Here is a 20,402-nt window from a genome sequence, read left to right as displayed (position 1 = left end):
TCCCATTTTCAAACCCACGGAGTTGTACACGAAGCTCATTATATCGCTGGTCAGAGATATAGATCCCATGGTCTACGTTTTCAAAATGCTTAAGCTCAAAAGGATCACATTGACTGCGCGTAATAGCAAAGTTGAGGAACTCGCCAAAGTTGCCACATAGATGGCGCGTATAGACGTGATTACGTCTGATCCAAGCTTTAAGGACTGACCCGACCATCTCGATGGGGTTGTAGTCTAGAGAGTAGGGCGGCGTAAAACGTACAAGACATCCTGCTTCCTCGAGAAGCCTTATAACATCCTCTGAAACATGCGTCGAACAGTTATTAAGTATGATAACACGTGGACGAGGAGAGTCTCTAGCCAAAGACGGAAGCAGGGCGTCCTGTAGCCACTCAATCAAATGCTCTCGACTGTAGTAGCCTTGGCGTACACCATAGGCAATTAAGCCTCTGATCGTATATACCTCGATAGCAGCCCAAGTCTTGCCCGATCTATGCGCCTGAAACCGCGGGATTCAGACCCAATGGGCGAATAATAACGGTATCTCCAGCCTGTCTTCTCATTTAATATCGACTCGTCAAGAAAGACCGTATCATCGGTGTTAAACTGACGAAGTTCTGCCTAATACGCTTCCCGCATCTCTTAGGACTGGTTCCGCGAGATCTACTTCGTAATTTTTTGTGACCAGTGTCTCCGATTAATCACGCGACATACCGTAGACTCACTAATGTGTACGCCCCTTTCCATATCTAACCAGAATATAAGTTTATTAAGATATAGCTACCCTTCCTAGAGTAGCTTCTCGAAGAGCGCGTCTTCGTCTGCTTGCGATAATGAACAAGGATGGCCCCGTTTCCGGCGGTATTAAGCACGAAGAGGGCTATATCTAATAAGATGTGCACGATAGCGGTAGATAATAGAAACCCCTAGGCCGATTTCCGCTGCAATAGCTTGTGGTGACCAACCTAGGAGGAAGTATCATGCATTGAGCGCGTTTCGTGTCTTCTACGCCAAGCGTTCTCTCACATTTTGCAACCGCCAGATTTTGGAACCGCCAGCTGTCAAATGTAACCAACTAAGCTAAATCCCCAAAAAGGGACGCCCCTACTAGGAGGCTAGTAGAAGGGCAGATATAGCTAAGGTAATTTTCCTGTGACACCAGCTGTCGCCCGCGAGGATGTTACCTCCGCAGCTCCGCTTGCTTTAGGCACAAATGGCCCTGCTCATCCAGTCACAAGGAACTAGCTGCAAATCTATACACAGTTATAGTACCGCAATTCAGCTTTACTACCAAGGGTGCATTGGAAAATTGAAGAAGGAATCTAAAGCTTCTACCGTCCGATCTTGATTTTGGCTATGTTCTAGCCTTCTATAAGTTACTAGCTATGCAAACCTAATGTATCTTCCTAATTCTTTCGCCAGCGGCTTATCCCGGATGGTACTTGCTGAGAATTGTCCCCCGATTTTTGGGATTCGTCCCCCGCGCTATTAATGGTGGAAACTAATGGTTTCATCAAGCCTATAATGCTCTTAGGATCCATGGTATGTAGCATGGCTACGGCTTCGTACTCAAGCAGAGCAAACCTCACAATTCTGATGTCAAGACACGATATTACTACCAGTGTGATCGACTCAGAAAGTATCGGTCAAGAGCAAGGAATTTGAGCACGAGAACGAGTGCAATAGAATGACCTTTTAAGCTTGCTATCTTCAAGACAAAGCAATAAGAGGATAACGACCAGTGGAAGCTAGAGGTTCAACATAAGCATTATAACCACTCTCGATCACTCGACCCGAGTGCACATAATGTTTATTGTAGACGTACACCAGCTTAGAAAGATGTAATTACATCAATGATATTCGTGGCGAGAGAAAGGCAATTAGAGAGAAGCATTTAAATGGGAGAAATTCGGCCGAGACATTGCTAGATGAACTTTCCTCGCTAGGAGGGGCTTTCGCTATCAAGAAAGATGCGGACAATCGTGTATAAAGTCTCTTCTTTGTCTACTAGAAGCAGATGGAGCTGCTGCTTGCGAATCCCGATGTCCTATTGATGGACTGTAGGTATAGAGCCAATAAATATAAACTTCCACTGTTGCATATACTCGGCTGTACCAATCTATAGACCTTCTTCTCTGCAGGTTTCTGCTTCCTTAGCAACGAGACGCAGGCAGACAACCATTAGGCAATCTCAAACTTCCTCCTTAAGATAGAAAAACTACAACCACGTGTGTTTATTAGCGACCAGAAAGAGACTTTAAAACTGGTAGTCTGTAGTCTGCTTTCGCGCGTTCCACAACTCCTATGTTGGAGTATTTGGTTCCGACGCCCTCTACCTAGCATTGACGCCGTTGCCTGAAAAATGGCGAGAGATACCAGGTTTATTCACAGGCGGGAGCTAGGCACAAGAAGTGTGCCGAGTGTAAGCGCGGGGATGGAAGTGTTAGGGGCTGCAGAAATGAAGGACGCCAGATTGTTCCTGTCAGCCGTTTTTAGAGGCCAGTTTTCCGGAATAGCTAGATATGGTACTGGGCGTTTCTTAGCCCAAACTTCCAAAGTTAAGCACTGCTTAATGCTCATTGAATCTCCAAAAGAATCCAGCACGCTTGCATGCAAAGAATGTCAGCCCTGAACAAGAACCACCAATGAAAGCGCATGAAGACTGTCCGGGGATTTGCAATAGAGCAACTAAGCAGAACCAAATCAGTGGACATGGGACTCGGAGAGAAAGAACAGGAGCGAAAAATCACCAAGAGGGGGTAAAACAGCGGTATCAGATTGTCGTGACAACGATAGCATCAGAGCCACAACCAAGAGTGGTATTATAAAAGCGACTTTGAGGCAAATGGGTTGTGAAAATCTCTCTTTTTCTATTAATGGATACTTACGGTAGTTTACAAGCCAGGTGATGACGAGGGCCAAAGGACCAAGGGGGAGTGCAGCTGCCAGTCAGCCTATCATTGCACGTCCAGTTTTCAGACCCCATAGGTAGGTCGAAATCGAGGCGGTAAGTTCCCCAGGTTTTTCTCTCGTCGGCATTCTTTCTAGGACGCATTCCGTAAAAATTGGCTTCATCAAATCCGCCGTGTGTCGAGGCTACACAAGAAAACGCCATGAAAAGGATTAGGGTGGACAACAAAGCCAAGGCAAAGGCGCTCGATACCTGGAAATGGAGAACACAAGTCGTGCCCGGTTGGATTGGTCAGGGCCTGGGCTGGCAGCGGGGTGTCACAGGTGACGTTAATTATTTTCTGTTCTGGATGCTCAACAATCCCCTTCTTGATCAGTTAATAATTGGTGCCGACACTGTCGAGGACTAATCATCTAGCATCCGCATTCCGACAGCAGGACCCGAGCCCCGAGATAGACCGTTCTGTTCGTAGTCGAATCCGCCATCCATGACGAAGAAAGTCGCCTCGTCAATCAAATCCCACATCAAGTCCTCCGCAATCTGTTCTTTATACCTCACATTGAACCCCTTCAAGGTCGTAGGATTGGTCGTCGATGGAGATGACCCGGATACACCGCCGGCGCTCTGTGGGGCCTCGTCGACCTCCATCCTGTCCGCGTCGTCATTATCCGGAACCAATTCTGGAGGCGGATACCAGAAGTCTGGTCCAAAGTTAACCTGAGCAATGCCTCCTGAAAAGACCGAGATTGATGGATAGTAGCCTGCGGCGCCGTCGTCCACCGCTCGTAGCTGCATCCCAAGCGCGCGGTCTGCGGGAGCGCTTGCTGGGGGGAGGAAAGCCATCAGATTTTCCCATCCCGTCCCCATCAGTTGTCCATTTTTAAAGATGCGGATATAGCTGCTAGGAAGCGTGCGAAGAGAGGGTTCGTCGTGTGCGGGGTTCGGAAGTTGCGACAGTGTATCAGACGGAGATCGTGATGCGTACGCCTCCATTGGTTTGGTAGGTTGATAGTCATGGGTTTCGAAATACGTGGTTCCTCGGAAAGATATGGGGATGCGGTCTCGTAAGATGTTGTGTTCAAGCGGGAAGGATGGGGTATCGTGCGGGTTTGATCCGGAGTCACCGAAGCCATCATCAACGTCAACGGCCGGATTGTATTCATTGCTAACAACAGCGCGGTGCAAACGAAGAGAGGGAAGGGAGATCTCCACGCCTAAAACATCTCCTCCCGAAAGGTCCGATGATTCCAGGGGCGTTGCAGATGTTTGGGTTTGCTTTGCGGTCTTCGATTTGGCCTTCGATTTCGGGTCTAAATTCGAGATTCTTCCCGCTCTCGACCGATGCATGGTGTCCATACCGACGTCGCGGATCCCATAGCTATAACCATCAAACCCAACGGGGCAATCCAATGATGCTTCTCTTCTTGAAAACCCTACGCGAATATGCGGCTGTGGGCCTGTGGTACCTTTTGGCAACGCCGCATCTTCTGCGGGGATGCCTTTGATGATCTTGACTTCATAATAGTACCTTCCTTCTCTTGCGCAGACATTCGCCCGACATGACCTCCAACCTTTGTCGTTGGTGATGTATGTGCCGGATCGGTCGAACCGTAGCCATTTATCACTGTCCTCGAAATTTATTCGCGGACCGTAAGGCACTGTGTCGGTAGTTCGAAAGAAGTGCTTGTGATGGAAAAGAGGGTCGGCAATACAGTGTTGATATCTAAAGCCTCGGACATTTTGGGCACTGCTGGCGGTTAGTCGTCTGAGAAGCATTCCGTAAGGCCGCCAACTTACTGGTCCATAGGTCTCAAAAGTTCCACGCGGCCATCTGGCGTGAAAACCGGCGTTGGCTCGACTGACGCAAACCATGTCTCCCTTGGAGGCTCGAAATCACTCGGCTTGGGGTTGAGGTAGTTGTATCTGATCGGCACCGACTCTTGTGGAGATTTTGATTTTAGGTCCGGCGTATTCCCTCGCGTGGCAGTAGCTGATTCCCTCTTCTTTAACGACTCTTTTTTCTCGCGTTGCTCTCGTTGGGAAGGACGCGTCGCGCGTTGTCGCGAGCTTCCATCCGGGTTTAGCGGCGATGAGACCGCAGGAGTGTGGTCATCCTCTGGTCGGCGCTGCGGAGGAATCGCACTTGGGGTATGACTTCGAGATAGAGATGTCCCTTCGGCCATTTTGAGTAGACTTGATCGCCAGTTCTCAAGTCGGTGATTTATCTCCAGTCACTGACTGCAGATAATAGTCAAATCGTTGAGCTTCAGAACCGATCGTCATTACCAGCCACAGTTGATCGTTCCGATTGACCACGTGACCACCGCAAGATCCAATGACAGAATCAAAATCACTTGGTAATAGTGTACCCAATCAGATATGTAACGTACCGTAAATTGAACTAACTAGTAACTAGTTGATTACTACTAGTTAACTATAAAGAATTGTCGCAGGCCAAGGCATGAGCTCTAGGAGTCCAAGGCTACAAACTGCATTATTAATCTTGCCGTGACTCTCGTATATCTAGGGCACGCCGTCCTCATAAAGTCTTCATGAAATCTAACCCGATTTATCTCTAGCGCTCATAAATGCTCTCATAAATACTAGCCCAATTAGGTATAGCATTACCCAAATGTGGGTGCCTTAGGCACTCACATCGGTATTTGTGGATTCTACCCATTCGTAAAGCTCTCTCCAACTGTATATAGTCTTGTAATCAACATTTTCATCGCTTAAATAACCAAACCATAGCAGGAATGGACGTGTATATACATAGCTTCAATCCTCAATTCTTCATAAAGAAGGCAGGTTACATGACTCATCATGATGAATCAGCAATGCACGAGCCCATTACTGCCACCTTTTATGAGATTCCTCCGTAATTCATCATTTAATCCAGATGAGCTCATTTGGACTGCCCTACGTATATCTGTAGGGCCGGGGGACCAGGCATTCAGCTAGAACACACAACTTATACACAACACACAATAAAAACAACTTCGCTGCTGTAACAACAACACCTCACTCCCAACCATTTTAGCATCCAGACCGTGTCACTTGTCGCCAATTTTCTTGAACTTCCATGTTAATTCAAAATTACATTGGTGTAGGTACCTGTGTGATGGAACTAGAGGATGGAAGTACCTTGGTAGATTAAACGAGCAGGCCGCGATCAATAAAGCACTATGTCACAATGCTTTCCCTTTCTAAAATCCACAGAATCGAGTTCTTTGATCTGGATAGCATGTAATGGGTGACGGATCTTGTATCTTCTTGTTATTTTGTCAGATCTCTTTGATTTGTAGTCCTACAAATAAATCTAATAGCCATTGACAAACGAGAAAGCCTTGGCAAGGTGAGTTGTAATCAGTCGGATGGCACAGTGTCATGCAATCCAGGACAACCATTACTCTTTCCTTGGATATCTTGCCTTAACCTTTGCCGAACTTAACATAGTCGCTGCCTCTGAAGGCCTCTCCTTGTGCTTGTTGTGCATTCCCACGAAGCCACAAGGTCACGGGATCCCGCGTCACTTAACGCGACTGACCGCGACTGAACGCGCCGCAAGTCACGTTCAGTTGCAACAGGCAGCAACCACATGAATTAGCGGCTATTCGATTGTATGATATATCACACTTCATGAACATTCGTTGAACCTCGACTATGGTTGTCGAACTCATCGCTTTCGTCGATTCCTTTCATTGTCAGTTTTGATCTTAGTCTTCATTCAACTCAGTTCACTTTGACGGTCTCAGATCTTTGCCTTCCTCAAGAAGATCCAATTGGCGTTCGCCAGCTCAGAAAGCATAGCAACCACTCCCGAAGCGTAAGAATCTCAATTCGACCGATAGTATGGGTGCATGGGGACTCGGTATTACGCCCACTATCCACGCTGCTCGTAAATGACAACCAACACTTTTACTAGGGCTCTTTCAGAGTGACTTCGACTACGATATCCTCAAGGAGATTGAAGATCTTCTTCACCTTGACCCTGATAAGGATGGTTCTCTCCGCATCCCCAAGGATGTCGCAGCGCTTCGCAAGAAGTTGAACGACACCGGCATTCAGATGGTGATGAACAAGTACTTGGGCAAGATCGTCAACCCTCCCAAGGAGCCAGACTGGCACCCAGCTGCATATGCCGTCGTTATCTTCACTGTTGTCTGCATCGAGCAAGGCTGCACCGTGCCTCAGAAGCTCCTTGATTTCACGTCCAAGGCATACGAGAAGGTTGGATTGCAACGAGATGGCATCCCCCAAGTCGACAACGCTCTCAAGGAATATGAGCCTGGAAAGCAATGGGACTGCGGCAGCCTTGGACTACGTGACACCATTGCAGCGGGCAAGACCGATGAAAGTGATCTTGTTCTGCCTGGAACCCTCATGAACACAACCTCACCTGAATGGGGTCAAGGACACAAGGTGCTGTTCCGTTCCCTTTCGCTCATCGTCAAAGATGGCTATCACGGTGATGATGCGTGTGGTGGTTGTGGAGCACAAACCATGCCTCGTGGTGGTCCATTGATGAAATGCGGGGCTTGCAAGAAGCGCAAATACTGCGGAGTTGAATGGTGAGTGACTGGCAACCACGTGTACCCTACCCGAAGACACCACTTAGGTTGCTAATTTGTGTTCAGCCAGAAGAAGCACTGGCATTGGCACAAGCAGCTCTGTGGCAAGGAGCTGAAAGATACGTTACCGAAGGAGGGCCCTCCCGAGAAGCCCGACACTGCTCAATCATGTGCCCACTACTACCGGAATGAGTACAAAGCAATGTTGGCGGGCGAGTGAGCAGGGGTACCACATCGAGTAGTCGCTACGCACTTATAAAGACTGGCAGTCAGATGGCTCTATCGTCAAAGTGGGAATAATATGATGTATCCCTGTCTAGTGACTGCGGGATGGACATGCAGTACCATATTCAACGTATGATATATGGGAGAAACCAATAGCTCCCCTCCGAATCAGTAGCATCCAAATTATGGTGTTATCGACTTAGCTACCTATTCATTCTCAATTCTTCTATGGATGTATGCGAGTCCTAGGCTAGACAACAGGCGCTGGAAACTTGCCCAACTATTCGAGAAACTGCTGTTGCCAGCGCGTATGATCCCATGAGATAGATCCAGGTTACGGATACCAATGTTGGGCATAATATTCCTGCAACCCTCGCGAAGAAGGTTTGGGAGGTACGAACAGGACCTTTGGGAGCTGGATACCGCGATAATGTGAAGACATGACTGCGCTTGAGAAGTAGCTGCTCATAGTGAACGAAGACAAAGACGATATTTTGAAGCGAGTTAAGGCTCTTGAGCTCCCAGCAGGGAGTACGAAAGAGTCACTGAAATTGTTATGGCAGTGGCTGATGGAGTTTAAATAAGCTACCGCGAGATCCGAGCTTGAGGGAAAAGGTATGGAAGATGAAATAGGTTATACCGATATTGGTTAAGCGTGGTATATCTGTGGCCAATAGATAGAGCCACAGGCTGTGTTACTGCATTAACTTTGGTCTAATTAGTGCATACCATACTAGCCGCAATTGTGAGCAGCGCAATGTCTGATTGGTGACCCACCTTTTTGCATACATCATCTGATCTTGCAGTGTGTGCCAGATCACGGTAGATGAAGTGTTTTGGATGTTAAGCAATCGCGTACCATACTCCGTGCTCTACAGTATTGCGACAATATTGCAATGGACCAATGGTTTGATTGGTGCTGGGAATCGACAGCGGAGTTGGAATGCATTTAGTGCTATCAGATTACACACAAATTGGCAATTGGCATATCTATTTCGAATGATTTACCGCAACCTGATACCTACCAGGTGGCGACTTCATCTCTCTCTCAACAAAATCGAACTTATCAACAAATCCGCCATGACACTGAAGTGCCGAAGTCGTGTCGTCATGGGACCAATATATGGATGTTCTGGACTTCTGATGGACTTTCGGCAAAGTCATTGGCACGAAACAGCGGTGATTGATAATCGAATTTGAACAAAGACGTGAACGTGGACATAAGGGTTACTTAGAACTTAGAAGAGCCAGGGAGGCGAACATCCTTGATGAAATATATACAAAAAATGACTGGTGACGGAGCCAGACCCGGTCGGACGCCACAGCGATGATACATACATTAGCCGTGCGTCAAGTTGACGCTATCGAGAACCCAGGAGCCATGTCGGAGAAAAGTCCGGCTGAGGCGTCAGTGGATAGACTGAAGCTTGCCATCAGGATCGACTGTTGAGGGACACTGGTCGACTCATCCAGTCGTCCCATCCTCCTATGACCGACACCTACCGGCCAGTACTACAGAAGACGAGAGACCCGGACATAGGTCCGCGTTTTCCATCAACATGACGTTACCGAGATCACCATAATATGAATACTCCTCCCCAGACGAGGCATCGTATTCCGTTCACCTTCTGTTTCCTGATCCATCGACTCATCCAATCTGATTTGTCGACGATCAGCCTCTACGGATCTATCATATCCTACATCTAACAGCTTCCTATTTCGGTTCCCGTTTCATCCCGGACTCCCTATCGCGACAACCGGCACCAAACCGAATTCAGGCCCATGTGCAGTGTCCCGGAATCTTGTTGACAGGGGGTTTGGACTGAACATGGACCGGCAATTCAGGCCTCTGGCTCCCGCTACGGGAGCAACTCCGACAGCGACATCTACCTCTCCCGCCAATTCGAGCCGACAATCGAACCGTCGGCGGAGCATTGTGAAAGTTGCCTGCCGCACTTGCCAGCAGAAAAAGGCAAAGGCAAGTATCCATGACTGGCTCTGGTTCGGAGTCGATGCAAGTGTGCTAACAGGCGCAGTGTAGTGGAGATCGGCCATCTTGCACTAGCTGCGTTGAGACCGGTATATCATGCCACTACGATGTTGAAGTAGGCGAGTCAAGTCGTTACTCCTCGCTGAAGCGGAAGTATGGCAAGCTGGAACTGGAAGTGGAACAGTTCCAAGAGCTCTACCGTACTCTCCGCGAACAGACGGAACGAGATGCATCCGACATCCTCAAACGCATCAGGACCACCCCGGATGCGATCAAGGTCCTCCATATGGTGAAGCAGGCGAATTACCTGCTGCCAAATTCTGTTGGCGCAGAAACGAATGAACAAACGCAGCGGTTGGAGACTGTGGAGCGCGACGCGTTGCGAAGTAGCCACCTGAAAGTGCCGGCTCACCCTTGGACGATGGTGACCGAGGATGGTCTCGTATCCAGTTTGATATCCGACTTTTTCTGCTGGGATCACAACTTGCTTTACTCTTTCGTCGATAAGGAAACCTTTTTGAAGGAGATGCGAGAAGGCGATCCCCAGAACGCAATTGTCTGCTCACCATTGCTAGTCAATGCCATATGCGCAGAGAGAAGTGTATGTCTCCTGGCATATGCTTTGAACTGCTTTACTCACTCGCCTTCACAGTTCTCCTCTCCACATTCGAAACTCGCGGAATGTATCACCGGAAAAGATACCCGAGAGGCATTCTTTGACGAGGCAAAGAAGCTGCTAGACATGGAAGATGGAAGTGAGTGTCTATCTACCGTCCTGGGGCTCGCTGTCCTTTTGGTGTATGCAATGTACACGGGGAGAGATCGACTCGGGTCAGTATACAGGTACATGGCATTCGACATGCTCAAACGGCTCAAGCTTGAAGAGCGGTTCCGATCACTCGGTGACACCGAGGCCGAGATGGTTGGACGGAGAATCATCTCAAAAGCCTTGTGGGGACTTCATCTTCTTGACACGTACGTATCTACCTCAACTCTCTTCCGGAAGTGCACTATTAATGCTTTGGCAGTATGATCTCATATGGATTCTTACAACCCCCAATTCTTCCACCCCCCGGTATTCCACGACCACCACTATCCAAATTCGAGACTAGCAGTCTCGAAGCTGGAGACCACATTGACCTATTCGGGCACAAGTTCGGAAAAGAGTCGCCACAGCCTCCACAAACACCAGGAATCGCCGATTCCGCCTACGATCTCTGCGCATCTCAGTTCAAGATCATGAAATTTAACGAAACAAGGGACTACGACTCGGGGAGTGACGAGGATATTTCCAAACGGAATGAATTGTACAGGAAGCTGATGGAATGGAAGGGCACCATCCCAAAAATGTACAAAATCACAGAGCATGTTACGCCACACACTGTGGCCTTGCAGTAAGTTTCATGAGTCGACGAGGTTTCGAGGATTTCAGACTGACACCAATTAGCTCCCAAATCAACGAAGTTGCAGTGTCCATATTACGACCATTGCCCTCCAATACCTGGTTCGAAGACCTTGATGGAGGCTCGACCATTAAAGACCTGTGCATCATACATGCCATCTCTAGCATTGAAGGCGCCGAAAAATGTATCAAAATCTGGTCGCCGGAGCACTATGCTTGCGCTTTCTTCTCTGCCCCGTACAACGCCGCTCTCCATCTCACACCTTGGCTCAATGACGAAAGAACCCACGGGCCATTCACTCAGGCATGTAATATGCTGTCTGTCAATCTGCCGACCTTCCCTGTCATCGGGACCATGCTCCGAGGCATCTACGCGTTGGTATGGACGCTAAAGCAGAACGTCCCGGACTCTTCAAGACCATATTTCCAGAATCTTGATGCACCAGGCGAAACAGTAAAAGATGTGCCACTCAGCTTGTTCTTGCCGCAGTTCCAGGAGGTACGGGGGCGCTTGGCCGGCGGTCCGAATAATAACAATGAGTTGTCTGGTCAGCTAGGGAATCTCATCTCGAGATGGAACGCATTAACGATTCTTTGAAACCACTTCCTTATACTTGTCGCACGGATAAGGTACCAGGCCATTGTAATCAAAGGTCCGATGGACAAAACAGGACACCCAGTTGACGTATATTATACACTACGCGGAATTATAGAGGCGGTTCGGAGCAGTTAGGGAGCAGAGAATATTTGAAGAAGTAACGAATCCAACGAAGGGTAGGCTCAAAAAGCTGCCATAGGAGAGTATGGAATGGGATGACTGGATGCATGAATGTAACGGTGTGACGAAAAGCGTATGATATGAGGGTTTGGAATCTATATTTATAATTAGGGAAATGCTGGAAGAAGCCACCCCCAGATGTGCTCAAAGCGCCCCCCCCGTCACGAATCCTGCACTCTGATTGGTCCATTGCGAAATGATCATGTAGCACGTGACTTATTTTGATTGACTCCCTATGGCGCGGGCACTCTACCACCCATTTTGGGCACCCAGAACCACCCGCCTTGGGCACCCCGTACTACCCGTTTTGGTTACCGCCTATCCCCGATTTTGGGTTAGCCGCCCGTCGTGGCGGGGCAGAAGCGGTCGGGGGCCGTATAGGCGGCAAAGAGTGCCTAAAACGGGTGGTACGTGGTGCCTAAAATGGGTGGTGGGGGTTGGCTCGGCGGTTGGTTGCGCAAAGGCTGGGTTATCATGCGCCTTGGCACGCCACAACCCGTGGCGCTGACCCTTGATAACTAGTTAGTTAGTTACTGTTTTCTATGAATTTAAAAGTCTTTCGAATTGAATTACTCGCCTCAGCGCTTGTCTCGAATAATATGGCTGCGCGTATGCCGCAAGAACCAATTGGTCATCTCCACGTCAACCCGAACAGCCCCTTTATCAAATGGGCTGAATTTCCGGATATAGTGGGAGAACAATCTGGAGATCTTACGCATTACCAGCGTACTGTGGTTCTTACCTTATCCGAAATAACCAATATTTCGCAGAGGGATCTTGCACGGGCCCTGGGCATCAATCAGTCTACAATCTCCCGTATCCGTGCTAATTATGAGTACGGCGGAGCAGACGCAGGGTGTAAGCGAAAACGATCTGGGCGGCCCTCCACCACAGATTTCACCGAAACGGAGCGCAATTCCGCTGAGTCCCTGATTATGAGGAATCGGGACACAAAGCGAATGAATTACGAACAGCTCGCGGACCTTTTGAACCAGGAAAATGATACGCCAGGGCGCTGGACCGAATGGCGGTTCGCGCAGGCGTCGAAAGAGCTTGGATTCAAATCTTGTCGACCCCAGAAAAAGCCCGCGTTAACGCCACGAGCGAAGGAGGTCAGGCACGCGATGGCGCAAGGTAAACGGCATTGGGGATTCAACGAGTGGGAGCGTGTCATCGCGTGCGACGAGTTCCATATCGATACTAATCCAGCGGTCATAAATGAACGGGTGCTCCGTCGCCCTGGAGAGGAGTATCACCCTGATTGCGTGCACGACGAGCACTTTAGTGGTCGTGAGGGCGTCTCCTTTTCGGGCGCCTTCTGCGGCGAGCACCATACACCGTTGATTGAGATCCCCCCAGGCGTGAAAATGGACTCCGCGAGCTACGTTACGGAGATCCTAGAGCCTCACCTTTGGCCCTTTTACGTGGAGATGATGGAGCGATATGGGGAGGTCGCTTTGCTTGAGGATAACGCTTCTGGGCATATGAAGTTCGCTACTAAATGGAGGATCCGTAACGGCATCAATACGGTGGCTCATTCGCCTGCTTCGCCGGATCTGAATTACTCTGAGAATATCTGGAGTCCCGCCAAGGCGGATTTCACACGCCAATTCTGTCTCCGTACGGGCCCTTCACGAGTCCAGAGACGGGAGGTCGTCGAATGGGCGCACGAACGGTATGATCAGATCGCGAATCCAGAGCTTTTGACCAAGCTGGTGGAGTCTATGCCACACAGGATCCAGGCGGTGATCGACGTGGAAGGTGGGCATACGAAGTATTAGGTAGATAGATCACGTAAAACATCATGAAATCGCTATATACACGTAATTAGAGCTTCACGTCGTGAAATCACCGTATTTTACTAGTTAAGTTGGGTGTGGACTGTGGGTGGGTGATGCAGGACTTTTGCTCAAAAATCAATACCCATGTCATATTTTGGCTGACACTCCGTACAAGTGGCTGCCTCCCCGTGCCTAGCACTGCATGCCAGTCTGGAGGTGCTGCGCACTGTCTGCACTGTGGTTGTGCCCACCTCGGCAGGCTTTCCGTAATTACATCCATTAGGGTCCCGATAGCCGTATCTGACTGGACCTGGCTTGCCTAAGCAATTCGTAACGTCTCGGTTCTTTATGCAGACCGCCATGGATCATCGTGACGTCACCAGGTGGGCAAGCACACACCGTGCCAGGATTTCCACACGGTAGGACAACTGTATCCCTATCTGTCCAGCATCGCAGCATTATTTTGCAAATTTTGTACCTGGACAGCTATCTATAATTGGGGAATCATCTCCGGATGGTTCCCCAAGCTCACTGGCCAGGAATTGGTTCCGGACTCCCCTTCGGTCTGATTGGCCAAATCGAGAAAAGGAGATCAGTCCGAGTATTAATACGTAATTCGTCTGGATAATTCGCCTTTCCCTCCTTCGCCTCCTCGACTTCTGTTACCCGTTTTCTGACCATGTCCACAGCTGCCATAGAGCCATCCCTGGAGGACCAACCGTGTGCGGAGTTGAGTGCGAAGCTTGCCTCGTCTAATCTTGCTCAATACGAAGGAGTGCTGGCTAAGTGTGGTTTCGACACTTGGTCTTCCGTACTTCAAATCGGCGAAACCGATCTCGAACGGCTTCAATCGGAGTTGAGCCGTCGAAGGAAGCTGCAGCGAGAGTTCACCAGCAATCCACCAGATGTGCCGGAGACACAGCCAGCGTCGCCCGATGCCCTTCTAGACTCGTCGAAGAGAAGAGTATCGTTAGAATCGCGGGGTAAACCCCTGGTGGACCCCGATCGTCCTAACCATCAGAAATCGATCAAAAGGAGATATCGTCGCCACCCTAAACCAGATCCGAATGCCCCAGTCAGGCCGAAAACTGGTTACGTCGAGTTCTCGGACCACATTCGCTCAACCCACGACATCAGTGGGTTGTCATTCGTAGAAGTGGCAAAGTATGTTGGAAACTTGTGGCGAGATCTCGGGCGCGAAGGAAGGGGGGAGCGAGAAGACAAAGCCGCTGCCGCGATGATTCTATACCGAGCCCGACTCGGTGAGTACAAGAAAACGAAGGGATATGCTCGATATCATGAGTACCTGAAAGCCTTTTGCAGTGAGCAATCCTCCCTGACAGGAAGCTCGGAAAAGCGCTGTAGCACAGAGCAAAGAAAGGGCGGGCGTCAACCTCTTGATACGTCCATGGATGGTGGTGGAGAATCCGAATCAATAGGCCCTGGCATCTTGGATACCACCTTAGAGTCGCCCCTGAGTGGCTCCGGAGACGAGTCTTCACGTCGATCCGACTTGTTCTTGATATCCGCACCGACTTCACCGACGTTATATATGTTCGATCCGAATTACAGGTTCACGATTGCTCCCGCAATGGACGCGGCCAGGGGATTGCTCGAAATGGCCCCGGAAGGTATTGAGTACTTGGATAGTGTCAATCTTCCCCAGAAACCCCTGACATCGCAAGTCATTACAGCTTTCATGGGTGGCACTGGAGCCATGTTTCCAATATACGCTCGTGAGGAGATTGCCGCCATGCTTAGCTGGGCACAGGACTACAAGAATCCTGCAATGGATAAGTTCCTGCTGATAAACATGCTTGTGATCATTGCTGTCGGCAGCTGCTTTGACTACTCCCTAACGGACGCTCATTTTCGACAATCGGCTTTCTATTCATGCCTCAAACAGTTGACTCAGAGTGAGGGCATGTCGGATTTGCATCATATGCGGCTCTTCCTCTGTCTTTCATTGTACTGTACTATGGAATCCCCCCTCACCGCCACACAGTTCTCAAATACTGCCTTACAAATCGGCCGACTTCAGATTTCCCCCCGAGCAGACTTCAATCACAACACCCCAAACAGTATCCCGAACAACGAAGCACACTACTGGCGATCCGTCTTCCGTACAGCAGTCTTCATTGAGACTTGGCAGGGCCTGGCTCTCGGGCGGAAGTCGAATGTCCTCGAGTCGGATCTACACTTCGCTTGCCACTGGACATCGTCAAGTTGTTTCATTGAACAAATCCTACAGGAGGAAGTTAGTAAGATTGGGCTGATTCTCGCGGAGAAAATGGAGGGACTAGGACCTACTGGTTCTTCGTCGGATGTTTATGGCACAACCCTCAGGGCACGAAAACAACGATTGGCTGCCTGGCATAATGAGTTGCCTTGTTCGGTGCACCTCGCATCCCTCGACCATAGAAACGAAGCACTGTACTCTCTCATCCAGAGGAGGTCGATCTTGAATATGCACATGTTCTATTTCAGTACGCTCATTGGCATCAATCATCAGTTGCTCTATACTCTTGCCGAATATGAGAGCTCTGGCGACTGGTCCTGCTCAGGCTGCACCCTCGACGAGGCATACCTGGGACGAGATGAGTGTGAGTCTGCGGCTCAGCAAATGACGCGGGTCGTCCTGCTCCAACAAGCTCGTACTGCTGGGGGAAGTCAATTTTGGATCATCGTGTAAGTGCCGGCCTGATCACCGCGCTCTCGACGCCATGGAAACCGATGTGACCTCAGTAACATCTCTCACAGCTATCAAACATTCGTTGCTTGCGCCGTTCTCGTCCACTGTGCAACCCTACGACTGCTACATCGCTCTGCCGAAGGCTTTCACGCGGACATGTCGAGTGCGCAAGCATGTGTGGACTTCCTATCCCAATGTACGCCCAACGTATGGTTTACAGCGAGGTACCTCAACACGGTTCGGCCGTTATTCGAAGAAGTGAGCGCGGCGAGTAAGACTGCTCCATGGGCCTGGATTCCAGCCAATCAAGAAGCCGCACAGTCTATCGTTGCAGGTAGCCTGGCCAAGGAAGAGGCGGATATGCCATCTGTGATGGATAAATATCATTTGTTGCGGATTGCTAAGGACACGTTGTGCAACCTTTTGATCGAGACGGATGGATGCTTAGTCGACGAAGCGGGATAAGAGAACGCCAGTCATTATGGAAGTTAACGTGGTTCACTTTAGTAACTCTGGAGACCGATGGCGTAATGGTAGGTCCCACATTCTCCCTGCTGTTCAAGGGTGGTCGGCGTCAGGTATGTTCGATCAGTCAGCGATATAACTCCCTTTTCCAGTGGAATCAAAGGAACACCGTGATTCGGGATATGAAAGGCACCTTGGATTTTGGCTATGAAAACAGGATTGATGAATTTAACGCACCAGGGCGATCACAGATAGAATCAACAAAGCACGTTGGGACCCTCTGAAAATCTGGTTTGATGGAGTTTGTGAACGTCACCGCTTGCTTCCTGGATTCCCAAACCACACTTAACTGAGTCATGATGGATGGTTTCCGAAGGTAAGTCGGCTACTAAGCAAGGGAGTATAGTACCATAAATTAAACCAGAACCCGGAGGTACGAAAGGGGGCCATTGAATTCCTTCAGATCCTTTGTTAACCAAGGTCGTATCAGAACCCTTCTCTGACCGATAGCACTCCGTTATAACCACATATCATAAACCAACACTCCGTCATCCGCTGCCACTGCCAACGTCCTTCCGTTCCCTAATTTCTCATCCGACTGTTGAAGGGGCACCCGCCATTCCAAACCGTGAATCTCACCGCTTGAGACAATTGGAGAATGTCCCTCATCCCATGGCGACACTGATCCGTCCACTGAAATTAGAGCTCCACTGAGTCTCCCATTCTCGTTGCCATACACGACGAGCCACGATCCATCAACAGGGCTCGGTGCAACTGATACGGCTGTGATGGGCCCATCGGCATCTACTGTCGCGAAGAGCGTCACCCTCTCGCGCGCATTTGTCTTGTCATCACTGGGTTTGTTCACGTCCGTTTCAATCGCCCATGCTCTGATCTTTTTATCTCTTCCAGCAGTCACGAAAATCCGCCGTGAGTCTGTAGTCGACCGTGGCGGAACCCACGCGCATGACAGGATCATTCTCGTGTGAGCCGACGGGTTCTTCGCCCATAGCACGTAATCATCCCCTTCCTCTTTCCGCCACAGAATCCACGTCCTGTCGCGCCCGACGCTGAGCAAGAACTCATCGTCAGCGGAAAACGAGAGGCCAAGGACAGTGTGACTATGACCCTGCAGCGGCGGCTTCACTTCTCTCCAGTCACTGCTTCGATACATTCGGATCACCGCGTGCTCCTCAGATGAAGCGCGGCAGGCGGACGCAATCAGATTGCCAGACTGAGACGCCGCGAGCGCGGAGATTTCCGCGCCGTGACCGTAGAGCTTCTCGATCTCAGGGAACAGTGTTAGCCGTGAAAGCTGGTCCTCTAGTGGCGGGTGAGTGAGGGCCTCCAATGCACTTTTGTAAGTTTGAGTATTTCCCTCGGAGTCGGGATCAGCAGCATCCACCGCCTTGTTTGACAGACCAAGCACTGGCATGGTGGCCGTCTCCGGCAGAGAAGCGGCACCAGGCGTCGCGATTTCGCATAATCCGGAGAGTAGCGTTGCAATCGACGCTGGTTCATCGAAAACTCGCATCAGTTTCTCATCCGCACCGGAGATGAACCGAGAAGGGTTGAGTGAGGCGATGCAATTGAGATCGTATCCGTGGATTTGAGGGCGCGCAAACTCGTGCCACGAGCGTCTACCATCTCGCTTCCACTCTGCGTACAGTCGTGTCGTTTGATCGGCGGACGTCGAGAGAAGGTAGGAGCCGTCCTTCGACCATGATATCCCTCGAACTTCTTTCGTGTGACCCCCGACACCAATCTGCTGCAGATAATCTCCCACGGACGGGTCCCATTCCCACACTCTCCAGCTCCCCGCCGCGCTGACACTCGCCAAGATTCCGGAATAGAACCAGAGACCGGACCAGAACCCTCCGGTACTACCTGTGGCAGTCGTCGAGCCCTTCTGAGCGCTGATTTCGCCCAGTCGTGATGTGACTACCCAGATCAACGAGACATCGTCCTTTTCCCATACTGCAAGGGAATTGTCTGCCGAGGCGGAGAGCAACTGCAATCGATATCCGTGGGCGTTCAACCTCATCCATCGGGCAGTGTAGATCCAATCTTCGTGTCCGACGAGAAGGGCTTCAAAAGTGATGGAGTGCGTCTCTTCACCGCTATTGAATCGATATGCTTTGTTTGAAAGCGCGAGCCCGAAAGATCCCAACGATGGGTCCGTCGCAGCCGCTGCGGGGAGGTCTGCGCCTCGATGTATCCTCCAAAGCCTGATATATTTATCCTGAGATGCTGAGGCAAGCAGGAAGTCTGAGCCATCTTCCGGTGTTTCCTGGGTAATGTCCAGTGATCTGATCCACCCTTCGTGACCTGGTAATGAAGCAACCTGGCGGAACATGCCCATCGATCCATCCAGACCCTTGGGCCTAGTGAATATCAACACCTTGTTGAATGTTCCTGCCACCGCAATAAGGTCGATGCTAGGGCTAAGGCGTATTGCGGCAATAGCGAGAGGAATGAACTTGGGCCTGCAAAGTGAGATATTTTCCTTCCACTTATGGCTAGCCACATTCTTTTCGGAAATATCCAGGCTCCAGATTTTGAGTTCGCCATCTGAGGACCCAGAAACAACGAGATTGGTGCCATTTAGACAGCATATGGCATTGACAGAAGCACTGTGGCTCTCGATCTTGTCCACTTGCACGAAATGTGGGCTTTCATGAAATTCTTTAGACTCCGGACACCATATCCGTATGGTCTTATCCACGGAGCCGCTTATAATGACTGGTCGCCTGCCAAAACTTCCGGGGAAAAATTTAACGACATTCACATCGTCTTGATGGCCAACCAAGAGTTGCGTGATGCCGTGGGCCTTCTCATCCTATGGATCAACTGTTAGCTCTAGTTCGACGGGGGAATAATATATCTGCATGATCCATTCCAAACAAAACCAAGCTGTCCATGCTACTAGGTCGGAAGTAATGAGACCGCCCTTCGTCCCAGCGTCACCGAGGAATGCATGTCTTAAGCTTAGCAAATCGATTCAACATCGAAAACCCAATCTTGTTGAAAGGTCTGTTTACGGCAATCGAGCGTTCACTCCTCCAGTCGTACCTTTGGATACCATAGGGCGACATTTCTCCCTGAGCCAAAGGCAAGTAAGCCCGAATCTTGGTGCCAGTCTGATGCTGCTGGGTGTCGATTGCCGCCAGCACCGATGAAACTCTTTTCGAATGTAACCATACTATGGAATGCGGTCTTATGAAGTGTCTGTTAGATCTAGATTTGTCCACAGGACCAGAAAAATACCGTGAAGACTCTGGAAATAGTGATGAAAATGACATCAATGGCACCTGTGGCTTTTCGTAGCACTGGACTGGAAACCTTCCACTCCTCAGCTAATAGAATAGTGTCGCACGTGATGTGCTAAAATGGTTGGGAGTGAGGTGCTGTTGTTCCAGCAGCGAAGTTGTTGTATTGTGTAAGTTGTGTGTAAGTTGTGTGTAAGTTCTATAAGTTGTGTGTTCTAGCTGAATGCCTGGTCCCCCGGCCCTACAGATATACGAGAGTCACGGCAAGATTATTAATGCAGTTTGTAGCCTTGGACTCCTAGAGCTCATGCCTTGGCC

The 20,402-nt window shown here is 49.8% G+C and overlaps 5 protein-coding genes across 5 annotated transcripts; 3 read left to right on the top strand and 2 right to left on the bottom strand.

Annotated features, from left to right (window-relative positions):
* Positions 1–3,316: 3,316 nt before the first annotated feature.
* On the bottom strand, positions 3,317–5,094 carry P152DRAFT_405785 (uncharacterized protein; the record flags this gene model as incomplete). The annotated part of the gene is made up of 2 exons (XM_033676834.1): positions 3,317–4,658; positions 4,709–5,094. 2 exons carry the CDS (start codon positions 5,092–5,094, stop codon positions 3,317–3,319), a joined length of 1,728 nt encoding a protein of 575 aa, XP_033529924.1.
* A 1,669-nt stretch (positions 5,095–6,763) lies between these two features.
* P152DRAFT_477436 (uncharacterized protein) lies at positions 6,764–7,702 on the top strand (the record flags this gene model as incomplete). Its single annotated transcript, XM_033681583.1, has 3 exons — positions 6,764–6,782; positions 6,837–7,482; positions 7,549–7,702. 3 exons carry the CDS (start codon positions 6,764–6,766, stop codon positions 7,700–7,702), a joined length of 819 nt encoding a protein of 272 aa, XP_033529923.1.
* A 1,519-nt stretch (positions 7,703–9,221) lies between these two features.
* On the top strand, positions 9,222–11,747 carry P152DRAFT_225896 (uncharacterized protein). Its single transcript, XM_033674522.1, has 4 exons — positions 9,222–9,685; positions 9,744–10,672; positions 10,726–11,091; positions 11,145–11,747. The coding sequence occupies exons 1-4, from the start codon at positions 9,536–9,538 to the stop codon at positions 11,695–11,697; spliced, it is 1,998 nt and encodes a 665-aa protein (XP_033529922.1). The 5' UTR covers positions 9,222–9,535; the 3' UTR covers positions 11,698–11,747.
* Positions 11,748–14,116: 2,369 nt separating this feature from the next.
* Positions 14,117–17,098, top strand: P152DRAFT_517650 (uncharacterized protein). Its single transcript, XM_033683022.1, has 2 exons — positions 14,117–16,346; positions 16,419–17,098. Exons 1-2 carry the CDS (start codon positions 14,338–14,340, stop codon positions 16,813–16,815), a joined length of 2,406 nt encoding a protein of 801 aa, XP_033529921.1. The 5' UTR covers positions 14,117–14,337; the 3' UTR covers positions 16,816–17,098.
* P152DRAFT_462689 (WD40 repeat-like protein) lies at positions 17,097–20,292 on the bottom strand. Its single transcript, XM_033680398.1, has 2 exons — positions 19,888–20,292; positions 17,097–19,654 (listed from the first exon to the last, which is right to left on the bottom strand). Exons 1-2 carry the CDS (start codon positions 20,014–20,016, stop codon positions 17,333–17,335), a joined length of 2,451 nt encoding a protein of 816 aa, XP_033529920.1. The 5' UTR covers positions 20,017–20,292; the 3' UTR covers positions 17,097–17,332.
* Positions 20,293–20,402: the final 110 nt, after the last annotated feature.

The sequence above is a fragment of the Eremomyces bilateralis genome (genome assembly GCF_010015585.1).
Source record: "Eremomyces bilateralis CBS 781.70 unplaced genomic scaffold P152scaffold_38, whole genome shotgun sequence".
Lineage (NCBI taxonomy): Eukaryota > Fungi > Ascomycota > Dothideomycetes > Eremomycetales > Eremomycetaceae > Eremomyces > Eremomyces bilateralis.
This window is presented reverse-complemented; position numbering and strand designations above follow the sequence as displayed.

Coding starts and splice junctions, on each gene's coding strand:
- P152DRAFT_517650 (XM_033683022.1), top strand. CDS start 14,338: ATGTCCACAGCTGCCATAGAGCCATCCCTGGAGGACCAACCGTGTGCG. Junction 16,347..16,418: donor AGTCAATTTTGGATCATCGT/GTAAGTGCCGGC, acceptor CATCTCTCACAG/CTATCAAACATTCGTTGCTT.
- P152DRAFT_462689 (XM_033680398.1), bottom strand. CDS start 20,016: ATGGTTACATTCGAAAAGAGTTTCATCGGTGCTGGCGGCAATCGACAC. Junction 19,655..19,887: donor TCGCCCTATGGTATCCAAAG/GTACGACTGGAG, acceptor GTTGATCCATAG/GATGAGAAGGCCCACGGCAT.
- P152DRAFT_225896 (XM_033674522.1), top strand. CDS start 9,536: ATGGACCGGCAATTCAGGCCTCTGGCTCCCGCTACGGGAGCAACTCCG. Junction 9,686..9,743: donor GCCAGCAGAAAAAGGCAAAG/GCAAGTATCCAT, acceptor TAACAGGCGCAG/TGTAGTGGAGATCGGCCATC. Junction 10,673..10,725: donor GGACTTCATCTTCTTGACAC/GTACGTATCTAC, acceptor ATGCTTTGGCAG/TATGATCTCATATGGATTCT.